Source organism: Aedes albopictus, chromosome 1 (assembly GCF_035046485.1).
Source record: "Aedes albopictus strain Foshan chromosome 1, AalbF5, whole genome shotgun sequence".
Taxonomy (NCBI): Eukaryota; Metazoa; Arthropoda; class Insecta; order Diptera; family Culicidae; genus Aedes; species Aedes albopictus.
The window spans coordinates 270,537,538-270,559,013 of NC_085136.1; the positions used below are offsets into that span (position 1 = coordinate 270,537,538).

The window sequence follows — 21,476 nt, forward strand, 5'->3', positions numbered from 1 at the left end:
GATGGTTTTCACGAGAGTTGATCAGCAAGAGATCATGGATGGCGGTCAACAGGGCACCGTGGTCAACAAGCAATAAACCGTTGCTGACTGTGAAGTAGTTATCAGAAGCACAGAGAGGGAGAATGACAGTACGATGATGTCGGCGGACAGTGTGCTAGAAGAGCCACATGATCAGCAACAATTGCTTGCGTTCACCTCGCATTTTTCTCAGAATATTACGATGAGTTGCAGCGTTAGGGAGCGCATATTCCCGGGCAAGTATGCAGATTTTAAGGTTTCTTTACAGTGTCTTGCCTTAAAAGTATGAAACTCCCCAGAATCGACGACGAGATTAACGAGGATGAGGACGTGATTCACAGCACAGGAGCTTGTACAGCACTGCGCCTTCGTCACACTCGAAAGAAGTAGCTGTTGAAATGCAACACGCAACTGGGCACAGTAACTGGGAGCGCCCAGTCTAAGGCAAGGTGGATGTTTCTTCCGATAACGGCCACCATCTCACGCCGGAATATATTCTACAGGTATCCAAGGACCATGGTACGCTGCAAGAAGCACTAAGCCGGGACGGCCGGGACCGGTGGATTGAAGCAATGGAGGCAGAATTCGATGCGTTCAGCGCGAACGAGACGTGGTGTCTGGTGGATCTTCCAAAGGGATGGAAAGCTTTGAAGAACAAATTCAGGCCAAACATTTCAATAGGTCCTATCTGCATTTGAGAGGCTCTCTTTGTTTACTTTCTCTTTCAGTTATTGCAATGTAATGATACACTTTTCAACTGTTTTTGCAGTACAAATCAAAAGACGATTGTTTTGACCATCGTTCAATGCAAGGAGACAATCATAATACAAATAAACAGCTGAGATATTAACGAAAGAGAGGGAAACCAAAGAGAGCCTTTCTTCTGCAGATAGGACCTTTAGACATGTTTGGCCTGAATGGATTTTTATGGTCAAATCCAACCTGGACGGCACCATCGAACGTTACAAGGCGAGACTTGTGATAAAGGGGATTCTCGCTAGTGAAAAGAGTAGACTACAGCGAAACGTATTCTCCCATTGTCCGCTACTTCCTTGCGCTGGCCGCGCAGCTGAATCTCTTCGTGTACCAGATGGTCGCTGCGGCGGTGTTCCTTCAATGCGATCTGGACGGTTCTGGAGTTCCGGAACGAAACCGCACCCAGGAAGGTCTGCCGATTGAAGAAGGCCCTTTTCGGCCTTAAACCGGGCAGCAGAATATGGAACATCAAAATGGACCATGAGCTAAAGCGGATGGGGCTGAAGCGCTCGAAATACGACATGTGCATGTATCACAAGATGGAAAGTGGCAAGATCATCATCGTGGCGGTCTAGGTCGACGACTTTCTGTTGTTCTCCAATGATCAAGGTTTGGTCGACGATGTGAATCAGTAGCATGAACATACGCCACACTCTAAGCATCACTTTCAAAACCAGTAAAAGCAGCCACCCACTTTACCGGGCGGTCTCGTTCCGGCACGGTTCCATAATAGACTAAGCTGGGTATTTCGGCACCTAGCCCGCTTTTTTTCGCCTTTTGGTCGCAACGCACGGCGGAACCAGCAGTGAAATTGCTGCACAAAGGATTTGTGGCGAATGTTTTAGGGGACGATGCTCATCTCTTTTTTTCTCTACTTTAAACTTAGTCAGTCTGTTACTGTAAAATACATGCAAAATATAACGTAAATGCGAGGACAAGATTAAACTCCGGGACGTGGTTCGTACATTGTTTCTTCGCGATTTAGTGGATAATGTCCCTATTATCGCACCATTAGCAACATGTGTCGAGTGTTGCCATTCTGTTTCTTTCGAAGTTAAATAGAAAAGGGGGAACGGCAAGTACCAAACTTTTCCCGTTCATAATCTGCTTTTGGAGCAGTTGTAGCAGAGCGTAAAGTTTGTCGTTTCGAAGCTGTAGGGAAACTGGAAACAAAACGTTTCGATTTCAGTCCAGTGCGTCCGTGGTGGTGCAAAGGGGCTACGTGAAAGATTTTCATCCTGGGCGATTCGGACTATGAATCGTAGAAATCTGCCAATAGTGCAGTTTTACATATTTGCATAATCCAAAAAACTTCAAATCGTTCACCTACATCTTGACCTTTTCCCAGAGTGGAAAATCGACTCATAACCACCATAGAAGAAAACTCTTCTTCCATAAAATCTGCATCGCATTGACCAACTTCGCCCACTTACCACTCCTCACCACCAAGCAACCTACTAATCTTAGTTCGTTTCCGGGGGTTTCTTCTCCCCGGCGTTATTTTTCCTCTTTCTTGCAGATTAAGCAACATTCATGCAGCAGATTCGCACCACGGCGGCGGTGGCAGCAATCCGAATGCAAATCAATCCTGGCACAGTTGGCTGCGGAGCAATCTCAATTCGATCAACAACGATAACGGCAAGGATCGACCGCCTGGCGGCGGCGGCCTGGGCCTACAATCGGCCGACAGTGGAGGCTACCCGGAAGGTGATTCTGGGGGTGGCGGTGGTGGTGCAGCGACCGGAAGTCATCCGCCTCGGTTCAGCGCCAAGTGGGACGAATGTGTCGCACTGGAGGAAACCCCAACCGATATCACCACCGGCGATGAATATGGAAATTTCGACTTCCAGGTGAGTGAACCATCATTATTGGCAGCCAGCAGCGGGTTGCGAAAGCCATAAGGTTGAGTGTTTATGAAGATTTAAAGTTGGCTGAGCTTTTCTGAGGCTTCCATGGCACGCTTTTGTTATACCTACGTAGAGTAAGGTGGGGCAAAAGTTCAAATGAAGAAAGAGTTTTGAAATTTTCGAGCTCAAATCAAATAGTTCCTTTCGTTGACAGCTGAAAGAAACTATGGCTGTAATTGATTTAGGTTCGGAAACGAAGGATATTCAAAAGCTTTTTGAATAAAAGTATGTATTACACTCCAAAACTAATGAAAATTGATGAAGATTTTGAAAAATTATGGTAAAAACATTATTCCCGAGAAATTGCGATGGCCAAAAAGAAAAAAAATCCCAAACAGACGACTCCTTTGTTGGAATTGTCAACACCAACAAGGACTACGAGATAAACGAAATGAAGTCAATGATCAAGAATCTGTTGGAAGACTCCGAAACGAAGGTCGAGCACATCGCCATAGGCCTTGACAGCGCCGCAGTGCTGCCGCCTGGCGGGAGTCGCATGGCAAACGTGAGAAAAAACGAGACAAAACACGTTTGTTTATACTTCTTCACGCACACGATGACAGATACAAATGGAATTTCCCATTGGAGTGAGTGCATTTTTGCTGCCGTCAGAGCCAATACTTGAACAAGCACTACGAAGACGCCCGGCTAGAAAGCGTAAAAGATCACGGTTCCATAACGGAACTATTAGGTACGGCAGGTGACCGGATTAACCGTCACAATCAAGCAATTCCAGGATAACATGATGAAAAAAACGCCTTCATAAAATAAAACTTCTTAAATTAGTTGTTTCGGGTCATTTGACCGAACGCCGTTTGACCGAGCTCTGTTTGGCCGAATGCCCTCAGCATGCTGATTGCACGTGCGCTTACCATATCGGCTATATGAGCTTGATAGTCTTAAGTCTTTTTAATTTCATGTTTAACAAAACCAACAATTGCCTGTTGTTGTGATTACATATTTACTTCTTCTTTCCGGCATCTCTGGGATTCCTCCAGGTTTACTTTTTGGGATTGATCTAAAAATGTATTGTAGATTTTCTGCTTGGATTGCTTCGAAAATTACTATCGGGTTTCTTCCAGGAATTTATACATTAGAAACTCTTGAGGAATTCGTGGTGGGATTTTTTCAGAAATTCTTGCTGCGATTCCTTCTTCATTTCTTTTAGATATTTTTTTTTGAGTGTTTCTTCACGCATACCGTCGAAAATTCTTCCAGGAATTTATCCGTGGATTCTATAACGGTCCATTCAAATGTTTCCCTTTAAGATTTTTTCCAGGCATTTCTCCTGCCGGGATTCCTTTAATAATTCTTGCTGTTATTCCCGCAGGACTTTTTCAAAAATGTCTTCATAAATTCCTACAGCGATGCATTAAGGGGGTTCTCTAAGGATTTCTCCAATAGTTCTTTCTAGAATTGCTACGTGGATTTATGCAGAAATTTCTCTAGGGATTTTCCTAGAGATTCTTTAAAAGAATTCTGCTGGGATTCCATATATATCTGATTTGATTATTGCATGGAGTTCAGCTGGAGTTTCTCCAAGATTTTTTTCTAGAAATTTTTATTAGAACCCTTTCAAATATTTTCCTAAGAATTGTTCATACCCCCAGAGATTCCTTAAGGATTTCTTGCTGGGATTTCTCTAAAAAAAATACTCATCTAGGAATTCCTCTAGAGATTTCACTAGGACTCCCACGGTGCTCCCCAGACCGTTATTATAAAATAAAAATCTCCATCCAATCGGTGCCCACCATTCGTTTTCTATGACTATCCTGCATGTCTGGGCAAAGTTTGAAAAAAATCGTAGGGCCCATTTTTTAGTTAGGCCCTTTTAAAGGGCGTAAAGCCATTTATTCAAAGAATAAATCAAAATATTTATGTACTCAGCCATTTTAAACGATTTTGATGAAATATTTTCAAGAAGAATTGTGTTGCATTGAGTATTAGATATGTTTAGCATAGTTTTTATTGAACTTTTTGAAGACAATACGAACATTTTTGTTAGTTGACATAAATAAATGTGAATTCATATGAAAATATTTCAATAATGTTTGTAACTTCTCAAGTTCAAATACGTGAATGTAAATAAACAAAAAAGCAAATGAAGGGAAGCACATTATGTGCGTGAGAAAAAAAGGAAGAAGAGTTTTTTTTATATAGTTCATTTATTTGGGGCTCAATCGCGTATAACGCTTTTTGGAGCCGAAGCCACGGTACTCGTGGCAGCTCGAGGTTAGAAGGTCACATTTTGAGGGATGAACAGGGTAAGGATCGAACCAATGGTTTCACTGCAGTTCATCTGGGGCGAATTGTTCTTGCGAGCATAGAAGATGAGTTTAAATTGTTTAAGCCCTTAACATACTAGTTTTATTTGCAGAAGAATTAATAAAAACGAATAAATTCTGTATAAAATCAGGAACACCAATATGTGATGATTTATAAATTTTCGTATGGCAATTACATTTAATCAAGTATATATTGTATTTAAAAAAGTAATAGGGGAGCTTACGTATTTTCGGCAGTTTTGTTTTCTTCGTCATGAGGGGTTTTTTGGAACTTGTTGAACTCAGAGTTGGCCCCAAATCCTTCCCAACCAAGCTGAATTATATGCCCAAATTGCAGGCAATTTGGCCCACAAAACCCCCAATAACGAAGAGAACAAATCTGTCTATAATACCCTTCGTCTTCCTATCTTGAATACGAAAGTAGTGTATTATAAATAATAATACCAACACTGAAAGCCGCGTTGCAGTGAAGACCACACAATTTATCATGAGAAAACATGATCATCACACCACAAGTACTCTTGACAGCGATTTGTTTTCTCTTTTATCAACTTATTTGATAATCAGAAGGTGCTTTGTTCGAACATGGTTGGCCGCAGAATCTTTATTTTAATTATGAAAAGATGCCATGGTGAAATTGAGAACATTAAATCGTTGAAGTGAAACGAAACGCAGTCCCTTCAAATTCAATGGCTTGAGTATTAGGTTCAATTCCACAGAATAGTAATACTAACCACAAGTGGTTTTAAGCGTATGAGTATAATACATGCCGAATTGCTGACACTATATGGACGTGTATTGCAAATTCAAAGACTCTAATGCCGAAGCAAGTCTGTATATATTTACTTTTTACATAGACATCTGCATATTTTATGTGAGTGATTTCTTCAATAATGCTCGTAGCTCATTTCAACTGGCGCTGTCCATAATCAACGTAAGGTATCTGTTCTGGTTTGTTTCGTGTATTATTTTTGTTGTTTTTTTTTGTAAGAATTGAGAATAAATGATAACAACAAGAAAGAAATCAATCGGTGGCCATCTTAACCCCCTCTTCCTTTTGTCCACACTATATTTTCAACATTAAAGGGACCGAAATATTGACCTTCTTTCCTTCAGATGGTTGATTTATTAATAACTTGAAATCCTATTTTTTCAACAAATGTCAATCTTTTTGTATAAATGTATCAGATGTATTGACATGGTATTCTGAAAATATCTTTTTATCTGTTTTAACTAGCTTTTAGCCCAATAAGATTTCTAGTCGAAATGGCTAACTCTCCTGTCGTTCACATTAGAAGTGGGATTCAGGCCCAAGATCTCGTCTTAAAAGACATGTGCTTCACACTAGAATGCCCAAACATCGTGATGGATATCACTTTATCAACTCTTGAGAATGATTAAATGTTATTAGACTCGAGAGGCATAAAACACTGGAAAAATGATTGATATCTTGTAACAAATATTTTTAAACCCATTCCTTTGAATAAGAATAAGAAATTTGCCCTGCCTCATACTTGGGTATTTATTTTGTGTTTCATTCATGTGTGAAAACGAACTTATACCTATGGATAAAATTTCAAGGCTCTAACTTTTTTCTATAATTTCTAAAATAATCCCAACATATCTTTGGGGCTGTCCATTTATTACGTAAGGGAATTTTAGCGATTTTTCGACACCCCCTCCCCCCCTAGTAAGATTTTTTGTATGAGAACCCAAATATTTTTGTATGGCACGTAAGATTTCTCAAACCCCCCCTCCCCCCATAAACCCTTACGTAATTAATGGACAGCCCCTTTATATTTCCCTTTTCTTGTCATTTTATTCGCGTTTTATTCTTAGTTGAAGCAAACATAGATGTTCAAAATTTATTGTAATTCACGTACTAGTACTCACTTATCCATATTACAACACTCAAATGTTCACATTTTCATCAATATCTAGACTAGCATTTGAAAATGGCGTAACAACCATTGCAAATTTCTGCAACCTTTGACCAGTAAAAGGTAGAGCAGACTCTCCTGTATCTAATAACGGAATATGTTTTCAAAAATAAATTGAAATACGCCTAAAAAGGACGGAAGAAGCTGAGGCGTGCAATGGTTGTTCCACCCTTTTCACATGTTGGTAGAAATCAGTCAAAACTATGTTTGACATTACTGGTGCTCAGAACAAAACGATTCTTCGTGAAAATATTTCATCAAAATCGTTAAAAAATGGCTGAGCACATAAATATTTCGAGTTTTACTTTGAATACATGGCTTTACGCCCTTTAAAAAGGGCCTAACTAAAAAATGGGCCCTACGATTTTTTTTTTAAATTTTGCCCAGACATGCAGGATAGTCATAGAAAACTAATGGTGGGCACCGATTGAATGGAGATTTTTATTTTATAATAATGGTCTGGGGAGCACCGTGATTCCTCTATTAGATTTCCCAATTTAGTCACCTCTATGGATTTCACGAGGGTTCCTTTTTGGATTTTCTTGGGGTATTCCAATACGGAAATCTCTAGTTATTGCTTCTGAACTTCCTGTTTGGAATTCTCCTGAAACTCATGCTTGAATTTATCAATCCATTTATGCTATGATTTTTCCTGGGACTGCTCCAGATATTTCTCCAATACTATTTTCAGGGTTCCTCTATTGATTTGATTTGTCTTTATTTAAGAGACTTTCAGTCCTTGGCTGGCTCTGGTTCCTCTATGAATTTCTCAAGTAATTTCATCTAATATCCTAACAGAGATTTCTCCAAAGATTGCAACAGGAATTCCTTGAGTGATTTTTCAGGAAATTCTCTGGGAATTCCTCCAGCGATGCCTCTAGGAGATTTCAGTAAGAATTCTTTCAGAAATCACTTAAAGATTTATCCAGAGCACCAGTGAAAGTTTTTGCAGAAACTCCTTACGGAATTCTTTCAAGAATGCTTTGAGGGTTATGTCCCGTGATTCCTCGGGTAATTTCTCAAGGATTTTTTTCCAAATATTTCTTCAAAGAATTCACCAAAGATTTTTTGGAGACTGAACTCTGGAAATTAAAGTGGAAAGGCAGCGGAAGCGTAGCCAATTCGGGCAATATGAGTTATGACATTGTCAAGCAGATGTAGGTTGACTTTTATGTTTCGTTGACGGCTAAAGCTAGTTATGATTTAATCTGCGCTATCCAGTTCCGCTTCCGCTGCCGTCAAGTGTCTTCTGTAGACCACACTTGCTAAGCTCGGAGAAAGGATGTAATGATAAGAACAAAAAGTAAAAGATTTCATAGTTCTGCTATAAAATGCAAAAAAATAACATTGTTTTATGCCAAAGCACTGAGTATTCACTTAAGTAGTACTTAACGTTTATGCACTTGATGCTTCTAGTATCCTAGGGATTGGACACTACCAAGCAAAACACATGTCATATAAGAGTTACGAAGCAAGTATAAAAGTTGATTTGACATTATTCTAACAATGTAGGTCAAATAATTTTATTCAACCAAAACTTGCGCTGTCGTAACTTTTAAATGTAGTTTCATTGCAGATTGATTATTCTTTCGAAACAATTGTTCGAGCTGCGTCCAAGTTCCTTCATCACTCGTACCAACCATGAATCAATTATGACACGGAGCAAAACAAATGAGAGCTTACGAACCAGCTTACGGTTTCGCCGAACCCTTGAATACCGCTCCGGAAATAGCGCGGCGATCCGTAATATCGTTTCCCCAGTCCGCGTCCAAGAATTTCAGAAACTGCCCTTCGATATCCGCTAGGTACATAAGTCCAACATCCAAGGTTCCCTTGATGTACCTTAGCACCCTTCGTAAGTGGATCCGGAGTTCTTCGTTGAAACATGTTTGAAACTGACTAAAGTAGTTTTCCAGCCAAATCCGGCCTGCAGCCAAATCCGGCCTAGATGTCATCGAAATGTACATGATACAGCCCACGAGCTCACGATAGGGCTTATCAATCCGCTTGGCTTCATCACCTTTTTCGAGCGTGCTCCATAGGTGTGGAGACAAAACAACAGTTTTCTATACCGAAACGAGCCAGGAAACTCTTCAAATAGCTTCTCAAACCTATGCGCATAACCTTCTTCTCAATGTAGCTTTCTATTTTCATCCTACCCTTACGGCTGCATCCGGAGGTGAAACTGGAGATAGCCGACGCACCTCCACTTCCGTTCTCCAATTTTTGTCGCTACGGGCACGGGCATTGGATGACATCAACGGTGAAGCTCGGGTGGGGCCTCCAGTTAGCCTAGCGGTTAAGGCTATCGATCGCCAATTCGGAGACGGCGGGTTCGATTCCCGCTCTGGCCGGGAAAATTTTCTCGACTCCTTGGGCATAGCATAGTGTATCATTGTCCTTGCCTCACAATAAATATATAAATTCATGCAATGGCAGGCAAAGAAAGTCCTTCGATTAATAACTGCGGAAGTGCTCAAAGAATACTAAGCTGAAGTGAGGCAAGCCAAGCCCCAGTGGAGACTTCTTCTTTTTCTTCTTCTTCTATATGGCTCGACATTCGCATTGGAACTTGGCCTACCACCCAGTCGAGACGTAGAGCCATAAAGAAAAAGAAGAAGGTGAAGCTCTACGTTGAAGATCCAATTGTTAGGCCACCAAGCACGAATTACCGCATATATATGTATATACCAGGGGTCTCCAGTTAGCCTAGTGGTTAAGGCTATGGATCCGGAGACGGCAGGTTCGATTCCCGTTCCGGTCGGGAAACTTTTCTCGACTCCCTGGTCATAATGTATCATTGTACTTGCCTCACAATGTACAAATTCATGCAATGGCAGGCAAAGAAAGCCCATTGATAAATAACTGTGGAAGTGCTCAGAGAACACTAAGTTGAAGCGAGGCAGGCAAAGTCCCAGTGGGGACGCAGATCCATAAAGAAGAAGAAGAAGAAGAAGATATGTATAAGACGCAGGTATCTATTGATGAAGACATGCAACCGTTGAGTGTTCTCCGCTGATATGTACACACCAATTTTCACTGGCGCACAGCAGCACAGGTTTCACGTCCAAGTTGAAAATTCGGATTTTGATACGTTGACTCAACTGTATTTCAAGCAATTTTGCGAATTTCATTACCTGCACGAAACGAAATGCAGCTTGATTACCGAGATGAACTAGCCTAGGGTTAAAAATCTCGTTAATACAGACAAAAAGAATGCACCTTGATTTAGTGTATACAAAATTCAAAAGTCAAAGAATTTATTATTGTTAATTGAAAAGTTGAATTCAAAATCTTTTATACAACAATTAAGATAGATTATTTATTCACTCTATACACATACACTCCATGCACAGCCCTCATCTTCTTGATCCGTGCATCTAAGTCGATCTTGATGCATGCCGCTATCGGCCGCCATTTGGCTACCAAGATATTGGAAGCTTTCAACATTCTCCACTGCTTACCCAGCTACCGTAGAGCTGGAAGGGTTAACCATGTTTACATTTAACGATAAAGTCTTGTTGACGTTGATGGTAAGACCTGCCGCCGAGAAGCGATTGGTAAGATCATCGAGCTTGCTCTGCATATCAGAACGCCGTTGAGCTAAGAGAGCAACGTCATCATCCAATTCAATGTCATTTTGATGCTCCATGATAATAGACTACCACAGCAACCCACGCATTCGTCGATTACGGTACGATAAGAAACAGTAGCGGTGATAGTATACATCCTTGCCTAACTCCAGCAACGACCCGGATGGGATACACTTTTGTGCAGTACTCTGTACGAAAATGCCCTGTACTGTGCTTTAATGAGGCCGATGATTTTCTCAGGGACATTCTTGAGCCTGAGGGCTTCTCACATGCTTTCGTGATTGAGACGGTCGAAAACTTTTTCGTAATCAATGAACACCAGGTATTCCAAGAGATTCTTGGAATTCATTGATTTGCTCCAGGATACTACGGATAATGACAATATGGTCCACACAGGATCGTCCGGCACGGAATCCTGCTTGCTGCGTCAAGCTTCTCTTGTATCAGGTTAAGGATCACTTTGCGATGGGCTTTGAGAACAATACACAGCAACATAATGCCCCGCCCGTGTTTTCGCGCGCTCTATGGCGTTCCTTCGCTCCTCTGTCTTCCTCAATGTTTTTTTTTATCTGTATTAACGAGATTTTTAGCCCTAGGCTAGTTCATCTCAGGGCCCACGCTTGACTTCCCTTCCGAAGGAAGAACTCACATTTTGCGAGTTTGTCGGGAGTGGGATTCTTCCTCAAAGTATCATCTGTGATCAACTGTTTTCGCCGGGTGCGCAGCTCTTTCAAATTATTCTCGACGGCGATGAAGGCATTCTTAATGGACGCTGATTGATCTTCTACGCTTTTACATTCCGGAATATCCACAGCACGCTTTTCTAGCTCCTCGACGAAGGACCTTTTCGCCACAGCATCGGATGGTCGGCCGAAATGTCGCCGCTACGTTTGTTTCGCACTTCAAGAAGGCTCCGTCGCCGTCGTTTTCGGCTGACATAGATGTGGTTGATTTGATTTTCGTTGAAGTAGTCCATGAGGATCTTGATGTCACGTTTTAGAATCTTATTCACGGCAGCATTGAGTTGGCTGTTAAAGTTCTATTTGTCATGCTTTTGAGCAACATCGGTTGGAGCGTAACATTGAATAATGGTAAGTAGACTGGCCCAAATACAAAAATGTCGAAAAATTCCATCGTGCCTTTGGATGAAAAGAACAATCTGTGAAAGATTCAGCTCAATCGGTTAAAAACTGAGATGGCGCAAATGAGTTGAAGATTTGTATGGGATGTTCACTGTTCAGTCCACATATGTGGGAAATTGGATGACCTCCAGTCTCTCATTGAGCACGCCGGTTTGGTAAGTTCGATTTGGCTCAGAATTGAGTGAATGATAGTTGAGACCCTAAAGGAACATCTTTGTAGAAGACCATATCATGATAAAACTTAAGTTAGTTGCGGTTTCAGTTAACGAAAGCAGGGTGGGGACATTACACGACCCCCCCCCCGTTTACTCTCGGTTGTTATATACAGCACGTGTTTGTCGGTCGAAGCTAGCGCGCTACATCATAGGCAGCTATGTAATTCCTAATTATCTCGATACCCATCCACGTGCATGAGCAATGGAAATAATGAAGGACAATATAGCCGCCTATGATATAGTGTGCATGTTTCGACACACGTGCTGCATGTAACAAGCGAGAGTTAAGGTGAAGGTTGCTCGAGATCATAATAATAAGCTTGGCTCCCGCTCTAATAACCCTCTCAACCACCCACTCAAAACAAACAAATCAGACGGCGCACAGCGTAGTGTGACTTGGTCAAATAAACTAACAAAAACGTTCCAAAATGAGCTGTATTAAAATAGCAGTTGTACGGCCAGGGATGGCATTCACCATTTGCAAAGAGTTACATTCACTTGCTACTATCTCAGTTCATAAGCATGCTATCAAAAAACAATGTATGGATGACTTTTACCTTGTAGTTTTATCTGAAAGTTTGCCGAATATTATAAGGGTCGCACACGCATGCTTAACTGGTGAGCGAGCTGTGAAACCAACTCTCCACGCCGTGAATGTAAATTACATTCACGGCGTGGAGAGTTGCTTTCACAGCTCGCTCACGAATAAAGCATGCGTGTGCGACCCTTATGATATTCCGCAAACTTTCAGATAAAACTACAAGGTAAAAGTCATCCATACATTGTTTTTCGATAGCATGCTTATGAACTGAGATAGTAGCAAGTGAATGTAACTCTTTGCAAATGGTGAATGCCATCCACCTTTGAATTTTGGCACACGTATGATTTATTGCATATGCCCACCAACACAATTTGTTCTTATAAAGTATTTTTAAATTTATTTAAATCCCTACTTTGCCCAATATTTTCAGCAATTATCCCATTGTCATTTCATTTCATTAACATCAAATTCATGATAATACTGAATCAACAATTTGCCGCCAAATACTCGATTTGCAGCTGCAGCTCTCCAACGTCGGTCACGCCTAACACTCGCCAGATCACGCTCTACCTGGTCCGCCCATCGTGCTCTCTGCACTCCACGCCTTCTTGTACCAACCGGATGGTTATCAAACACCAATTTTGCACTTTTCAGGCGGGTGTACTGTTCTGCCATCGTTCCAAATGTTCCTAGCAATAATATCCATGTCATCCGCAAAACAGACAAATTGGCTGGATTTCGTGAAGATCGTACCCCGGCTGTTGAGCCCGGCTCGTCGCATAAGACCTTCCAGGGCGATGTTGAATAGTAGGCAGGAAAGTCCATCACCTTGTCGTAGTCCCCGTCGAGATTCAAATGAACTGGATAGTTCACCCGAAATCCTTACGCTGTTCTGCACACCGTCCATCGTTGCTCTTATCAGTCTAGTCAGCTTCCCGGGAAAGCTGTTCTCGTCCATAATTTTCCATAGCTCTGTGCGGTCGATACTGTCGTATGCCGCTTTGAAGTCGATGAACAGTGTTGTATCGGACTTCGGATAGAACACCAGAACACATGTGACTTGGTTGCGCGACGAAATACAATTGATCCTTTATTCCAATTCTACACACCAACTCTACAATGTACACATAATGCAACACTCCAAGGTATTTGTATTTGAAGGTACAATCATCTCAAGGTTTTTACACATTCAAGCTATATTAGGAATAAGAGCGACACTACATTCCTCTTTTTCTTTACGAATTATTAAAGTTATTTATTTGATAATCCTCCAAGTACGCTGGCCGTTTCGCTTCTCGACGTGGTCTGAAATTCATCTGGTCTTGACTCTCGGGGCCAGTCTCCGGGTTCTCGATGCTTGGGTTGACTGGAACTTCAGCTTCCTTATCGTCATCGTCTGGGCATCGCTTCTCTTTCGTTGTATCAGTGTTGTTTCTTGCATCCAGTTTCTTAAGATGTTTTGTGTTTCGGTGCAGTTCTTTTCCCGACTCCTTTGACTTGACTGTTACATCTGAACCGGTTCTATCAACAACTATGAATTCCTCTGGGCTAAAGGTTGTCGACAGCTTATTTTCTTTATGGATCCGTTTTACAATAACAGTATCTCCGGCTTCTATGTCACTAGCTTTGGCCATCCGTCGCTGGTCCGCATAATCCCCGTCTCGCATTTTTCTTACCCGATCACGATCCTTGACTTCCTCCAGTATGTTGTAGCTTCTGGTCATCAACCCCGGTAATTTGTCTTTCAAAACACGCCCAAACATCAATGTGGATGGCGCTACCCCCGTAGTGGAATGTGGAGTTGAGTTGTGCATCAGAACGAACATACGAAGGTCCCACTTCCAATCCGAACCGTATGTTTCCTGACTGATCTTCAAACGTTTTCCAATTGATCGGTTGATCCTTTCGACCTCGCCATTTGCTTGTGGCCAATATGGAGTGGTTCTAACGTGCTTGATGCCAAATTCCTTACAGAAAACGTCCAGCTCATTGCTCACGAATGGCGGTCCATTATCCGTTTTAAGCGATGTGGGCATACCGAACCGACAGAATGTTTCATGTAATGCTTTCACCGTAAGAGTTGCGGTTATCTGTTTCATGATTACTACCTCTGTAAAGCGGCTGAAGTAATCAATTATGACGAGCAGGTTGTGTCCCGATGGCAATGGCCCAACAAAATCTGCAGCTAAATCCTTCCATGGTCGGTCAGGCATTTCTGTTCTGCTCATAGGCTCCGGAGGATCCAGTGTGGATACCATCGAACAAGCTTTGCATTGTTTTACAAATTGTTCCACTTGTTTGTCCAGCATTGGCCACCAAACTTTTTGGCGAAGTCTCCGTTTCATCACTACTATTCCTGGGTGTGACTCGTGTGCTATCTCCAAAGCTCTTTGCCTGAGTTTTTCCGGTATAACCAGTCGGTCGCCTCGCAGTAAAAAACTACCGGATACGCATAGTTCTGTTGCAAAAGGTTTGAATGCCTTTGCATTTTCCTCCCAGACGCCAGATTTTAAACTTTCAGAAACAGCAATAAATGTCGTATCTTTGCAAGATTCAGCTTCAACTTCTTCCAAGGACATAGCTGTATGCTGTATGGGTGTATCCTGAACCACAAGCTGATATATACACGCCTCACCGGACACGTCGAAATCCGTAGCTTCCGAAACCGAAAGTCTAGATAAAGCATCTGCCAAGTTCCAGCATCCAGGCTCATACACTACTTCAAAATTGTACGATTGAAGACGCATAACCCATCTCTCGATTCGGGCACACGGTTTGGCACGTTCCTTGAAAAGGAAATGCAGTGGCTTGCAATCTGTAATAAGTTTAAAACGCTTTCCCAAGAGGTACAGCTGGAACTTGTCCACCGCCCACACTAAAGCCAAGGCTTCACGTTCTGTCTGGAAGTAACGCTGTTCGATGGGGGTTAAAGCTTTGCTAGCGAAGGATATAACTCTGTTATTTCCGTTTTGGTCCTGTTGCAAGAGAACTGCCCCCAAGCCAGTCGGACTTGCATCGGCAATCAATATGCATAGATCTTTTGTGTCGAAATAACCCAGAAAATTTGATTCACATACTGCCTTTTTGATGGAATCGAATGCTTCTTTGTGCAAATCCGTCCAAACAAATCGTTCACCATCTCGAAGTAGCTTCCGCAGTGATTCTGTTTTGTCTGCTAGGTGCGGAATAAAACGTCCTACGTATGTAATTAAACCCAGGAAACTGCGTAATTCTGATACGTTTCGAGGTTCACGGAAACTTTTGATCGCCGATACTCTGCTCTCTGTTGGACGTATGCCTTTTTCAGATAATTCATGACCCAGGAATTCAAGCTCGCTGACGTTAATGACACATTTTTCCTCGTTCAAAAGTATTCCATACTCCTTCATGCGGTTAAGGAGCAATTCCAGTCTCTTGTCGTGTTCCGCTTGAGTTCTTCCCGATACTAATACGTCATCCAGATATACTACTACTCCTTCTAGTCCGGCTACCACAGACTCCATAACTTTCTGGAAAAGTTCAGGAGCACAGCTTATCCCGAACATTAGCCGTTTGTATCTGAACAACCCTTGCTTCGTGATGAACGTTGTAATAGGCCTTGACCTCTCCGATATTTCGACTTGGTGATAGGCTTCCTTCACGTCTATCTTCGAAAATTTTACCGCTCCACTGATACCAGCAAAAAGCTCCTCCACTATTGGTAGCGGATGTGTTTCACGCAAAACAGCATTATTAGCCCTACGCATATCGACGCACAAACGGATTTCTCCTGAGTCCTTAAGTATGGGTACAATTGGCGATACCCACGGAGATGGTTCTTCAACACGCTCGATGATATCTTGCTCCATGAGGTACTCCAGCTTCTTTGCAATTTTCTCCTCCATTGCAAATGGAACTCGCCGATACGGTAGTTGAACCGGTTTGATACTGGGGTCAATTGGTATTTCCACAAGGATTCCTTTCATTTTCGGAAAACCAACATTTTCTTGTAATGCTCCGACATTGTAACCGATCTTCAGAACCTTTAGTATCTTTGCTGTTTCGTCCCCAAGCAAATTTTGTTTCCCGTTCTCAGCTACGTAGAATGTTGCCTCTGCTTTATTGTCCTGTGCTTCAATGACTGCTCCAAACATACCAACTAACTTTAGTGGCTGCTCTGTCCCGTAAGCTTTAAATGAGCGATCCGGTTGTTTCTGAAAAGTGAAGTTTGCTCCAGATTTTCGCAGTTTGTTCCATGTTGCGAGATCAATGAGGTTTGCAGCAGCGCCAGAGTCTATAGCCATTTCGACCCCAACACCCCCGATTTGGAACTGAAAGACATTCTGGCCCATAACATAACAAATTTCATCTTCCTTTTCTTCCCTCGTCAATAGCTCTTTCCGGGAACTTTCTTCTCCAAAAACTGCTTTAATTCGTTTGGCGACAGGCTCTGTTTTGGGTCCCTCGAAGTTCCGTTTGGTACACCACTTTGCGAAATGTCCTTTAGATCCACACTTCGCACACTGCTGGTCTCGTGCCGGGCAATCCGCACTTCCTTTCAGATGTCCACGTCGTCCACAGCTAAAACAGATTCTGGTTTCGATGAACGAAGTCCGTTTTCCGAATGTTTTCTGATTTGGTCGAACGCCAGATGAACTTTTCTGATTTGCTCGGAATTCCGGCATGAAAGATCTCTGTTGAGCTCTTGAGTACTGGAATTGTCGTTCCTTCGAAGGGAGCATAGACCAGTTTTCGGGTTGGTTGAACTGCGGCATCTTTTGGAAAATGAGATTTTGATTCGACCTGATGTTGTTTACAGTTTCAACCGAGGGTGCGCCAACCAACTGCTTACACTGCATTTCCACATCCTCGATTGTTTTCCCAATTGCAACAACTTCGCTCAATGGTCTGTCCTTTTCCAAAATCTTCTTTCTCAAAGCCGGAGAAAGGCATTTTTCGGCGATTTGGTCGATAATCATACTGTCACGTACGGATCCACCATCTTGATCAAATTCGCATCTGTTGGCCTGAGTTCGCAGTCTCATTACAAAATCGTTGAATCGCTCTCCAACTTTTTGCGAAATTTGACGAAAAACGTGACGTTCATAAGTTCGTCGACGAGTGGGTTGGAAATGAGCATCCAGTTTCTCGATAGCGATGTCATAAAATGGCGGATCAATTGCTACGTGAGGAACCTCATTTACTCCTGGAAGGTTGTCAAAAATGTCTTGCAAATCAGATCCTCCCAAGAAAAGCAACTGATTTCGCTTTTGACGCTGGCCGACTATTCCGCTTGCTTCCAAATAGTATTCAAGACTACGTTTCCAACGACTCCACTCCAATGCCAGCTGGGACTGGTCAACTTTCGAATCAAAAGGTCTGACGGGTCTCAATGAATCCATTTTCTAAAGAAAACAAAATGAAAATTCATTTTCTACCCTTCAATAAAAATAACACGTGTTGTTTCTTCGAAAGGCTTTTAGTATAATACAAAATGCTTGGTTTACTTAAAATCGGCTAAAATATGATAAATTCCAGCATTCGTTAACAGCACTCGGAAGTTCATGAATAGCCTTTCTATTATCTAGTTCCATACGCAAGTTCAGTTCACGACTCCTTTCGCATTTTGGATTTTTCCTGCAAGTGCTTGTTAAAAAAAAATCTCCCCAATTTATTCCATTTCTTATCAGTTACTAATACTCAAAATCCTGTCTTTCTAAGACAGAATTTTGTACTCGACTCATTTCGTTTGATTTACTTAACTTCTATTGTGAATCCAGTGCTCGACTATTTTCACACTTTATAAGCGCTCTATTGTGAATCCAGTGCTCGACTCATTTCACTGTTCCCAAATTTCCCCTTGTGAATCCAGTGCTCGACTAATTTCACACTTCATAAACTCCCCATTGTGAATCCAGTGCTCGACTCATTTCACATTTCATAAACTCCCCCTTGTGAATCCAGTCCTCGACTCATTTCACACTTCCTAAACTTCTGTTGTGAATCCAGTGCTCGACTCAATTCACATTTCATAAACTCCCCCTTGTGAATCCAGTGCTCGACTCATTTCACGCTTCAAAACTCCCCCTTGTGAATCCAGTGCTCGACTCATTTCACACTTCCCAAACTTCTGTTGTGAATCCAGTGCTCGACTCAATTCACATTTCATAAACTCCCCCTTGTGAATCCAGTGCTCGACTCATTTCACACTTCCCAAACTTCTGTTGTGAATCCAGTGCTCGACTCAATTCACATTTCATAAACTCCCCCTTGTGAATCCAGTCCTCGACTCATTTCACACTTCCTAAACTTCTGTTGTGAATCCAGTGCTCGACTCAATTCACATTTCATAAACTCCCCCTTGTGAATCCAGTGCTCGACTCATTTCACGCTTCATAACTTCCCATTGTAAATCCAGTCTCCGACTCAATTCTCGTTTCACAATTTTCCGTTGTGAAGCAATTTCTCGGCTACGTTCTTTTATAAACTTCCCCATTGTGAATCCAGTGTTCCCTATTTTCACAATTCATAAGCTTTCCATTTGGAATCGACTCGTTTAATTTCAAAACATTCCATTAGTATGTACTCGACTTCATTTCTCCCATTACTCGAGTTCAAAAAAATTAATCTACCTGATCACTAATATTATCCGTAAATATTTGTAAGCCATAACATAAGCAAACGAAACAATACTGCCGAGAATCCATTTCTTATAAATTTTCAAGCAAATAATTCACATATGCAATCAAGCTCTCACGAGAATCGTATCAATCATATAAACCAGTCCGGATAAATGGTTTAGAAATAATAATGATAACTACTTACAGTATTCGATGGTGAGAAAGGGCGAGAAAAATGTCTGTCGCTTTTGCTAGCAGCACCCGGCCGAAGGCTGATAGTCTCGCTGGCTGTCCACAAGAATTCCGGTATCACAACCACTTACATCATTTCGTTTCCAATACTCTTACTTTCTTCAATCTTTACACCACCACCAAAACTCCATTCATAATACCTCTTGCTATCTCACAACTACAACCCCAATATCCGTTTTCGTTTCTCACTTAAGTATGGCATCTCTGGTTCCTCTCGTATGCTGCGGTTCGGTTTTCTTCATCACACACAAACACACAAAAACAACTCTTTCTTCTAAAGTCGGCCATTTTACATTTTCCACGCTGTATATCCATCACTGTATCACCACGAGGTACCCCTACTGGTTTTACTTTTAACTTTCCATGATTTTCCCCAATTCGTAATCAATTCAAATCACTTTTTCACCCTTATCTGAGGTAATAAAAAAAAATCCCAGAAACCACTCTTCGTTTCAACCCGCTGCCACCATTTTTTCCATCGCATGGAACACTCGCCAATGCCTCCAAATCAGTAAACGAAATACACAATTTTTCACAAGTTTTACCCGCACATCCCTAGCAATCGAAGAAACAACAGGTGCAAACACTTCTCTTAAATCTTACCACCGATTCTGCCACTGAAACTTTCCCTTCCAATAAGTAATTACACAATTTCCGACAGGTTCCGCGCTTTCCGACTTTTCCTCGTACGCCAAATGTTGTATCGGACTTCGGATAGAACACCAGAACACATGTGACTTGGTTGCGCGACGAAATACAATTGATCCTTTATTCCAATTCTACACACCAACTCTACAATGTACACATAATGCAACACTCCAAGGTATTTGTATTTGAAGGTACAATCATCTCAAGGTTTTTACACATTCAAGCTATATTAGGAATAAGAGCGACACTACAAATAGGTGATGCGTTGGGACCTGGTATTCACGGCATTTCTGGAGGATTTGCCGTACGGTGAAGATCTGGTCTGTTGTCGACCGGCCGTCGATGAAACCGGCTTGGTAACTTCCCACGAACTCATTTACTTTAGGTGAAAGACGACGGAAGATGATCTGGGATAGCACTTTGTAGGCGGCATTCAAAATGGTGATCGCTCGAAAGTTCTCACACATTAACTTGTCGCCTTTCTTGTGGATGGGACAGATTATCCCTTCCTTCCACCCCTCCGGTAGCTGTTCGGTTTCCCAGATCTTGACTACTAACTGGTGCAGACAGGTGGCCAACTTTCCCGGGCCCATCTTGATGAGTTCTGCTGTGATACCGTCCTTACCAGCCGCTTTGTTGTTTTTGAGCTGGTGGATGGCATCCTTAACTTCCCTCAGCGTGGGAGTTGGTTCGTTGCCGTCTTCTGCTGCACCAACATAGTCATTTCCTCCGCTGCCTTGGTCCTCCGTGCCTACATTATCTTCGCCATTCAGGTGCTCGTCGAAGTGCTGCTTCCACCTTTCGATCACCTCACGTTTGTCCGTCAGGAGGCTCCCGTCCTTATCCCTGCAGATTTCGGCTCGCGGCACGAAGCCGTTGCGGGATGCGTTGAGCTTCTGATAGAACTTCCGTGTTTCCTGTGAACGGCACAGCAGTTCCATTCAGTCTTGTGCATTATCACCATCATAACACAAAAAAGCCGCAACATCAACATTGCCCTTCTTCCTCCATCAACGCTAAAGCCGACCGTCTCTATGTTGCTAACGAACACATTCGAAACAAACGCATTGATACGGTGGCTGCCGCCGCCACGCTCTTTCTCTGCACATCTCCTGAGGAGCCGAACGCTTGTTAACCGTCGTTTCGACTCAGAGCTATGTCACTCACTGCTGGGTGACTCTCATCTGAAAGGGCCAGGATGAAGGTCAATTTGTTAAGTAGTATTGCATGGCGCAGCTAACACAAACATAGCACGCCCTATGAATAGAATGCAAGGCGTAGAACAAAAACTCGCTTCGGTGTATCATCGTGTGGTTCGAAAAGAAGAGACGATCGCTGCTGCTGGGTGTGGTTGACTCTGCATTGAACGAGGGTTGGCTTGAGTGGCTTTTGCGTGAATCGATTATGTTTTGATGGACTGCGTTTGTCGTATAAAGTGATGGTTAAAGCGAGTGTCGTTCGACATTAACCATCCTGAAACTGCACAACCCTGGTTCCATTATCCCATTGTGCACCACTTTATTTACGTTTTTGTTGACAACTCTCTCCTCTCTTCTCTCGTACTTTTTCTCTCTGACCGT

The 21,476-nt window shown here is 42.3% G+C and overlaps 2 protein-coding genes across 2 annotated transcripts in view; one reads left to right on the plus strand and one right to left on the minus strand.

Moving 5' to 3' along the window:
• Nucleotides 1–21,476, plus strand: part of LOC109401057 (alpha-mannosidase 2) — a 351,116-nt gene that overhangs the window by 280,381 nt on the left and 49,259 nt on the right. The window contains exon 4 of the mRNA XM_029860267.2: nucleotides 2,294–2,624. Coding sequence (XP_029716127.2) covers nucleotides 2,294–2,624 — 331 coding nt within the window. The remainder of the gene's footprint in view (nucleotides 1–2,293; nucleotides 2,625–21,476) is intronic.
• On the minus strand, nucleotides 13,105–19,978 carry LOC134285622 (uncharacterized protein K02A2.6-like). Its single transcript, XM_062846758.1, has 2 exons — nucleotides 19,852–19,978; nucleotides 13,105–17,781 (listed from the first exon to the last, which is right to left on the minus strand). The coding sequence occupies exon 2, from the start codon at nucleotides 17,776–17,778 to the stop codon at nucleotides 13,633–13,635; it is 4,146 nt and encodes a 1,381-aa protein (XP_062702742.1). The 5' UTR covers nucleotides 17,779–17,781; nucleotides 19,852–19,978; the 3' UTR covers nucleotides 13,105–13,632.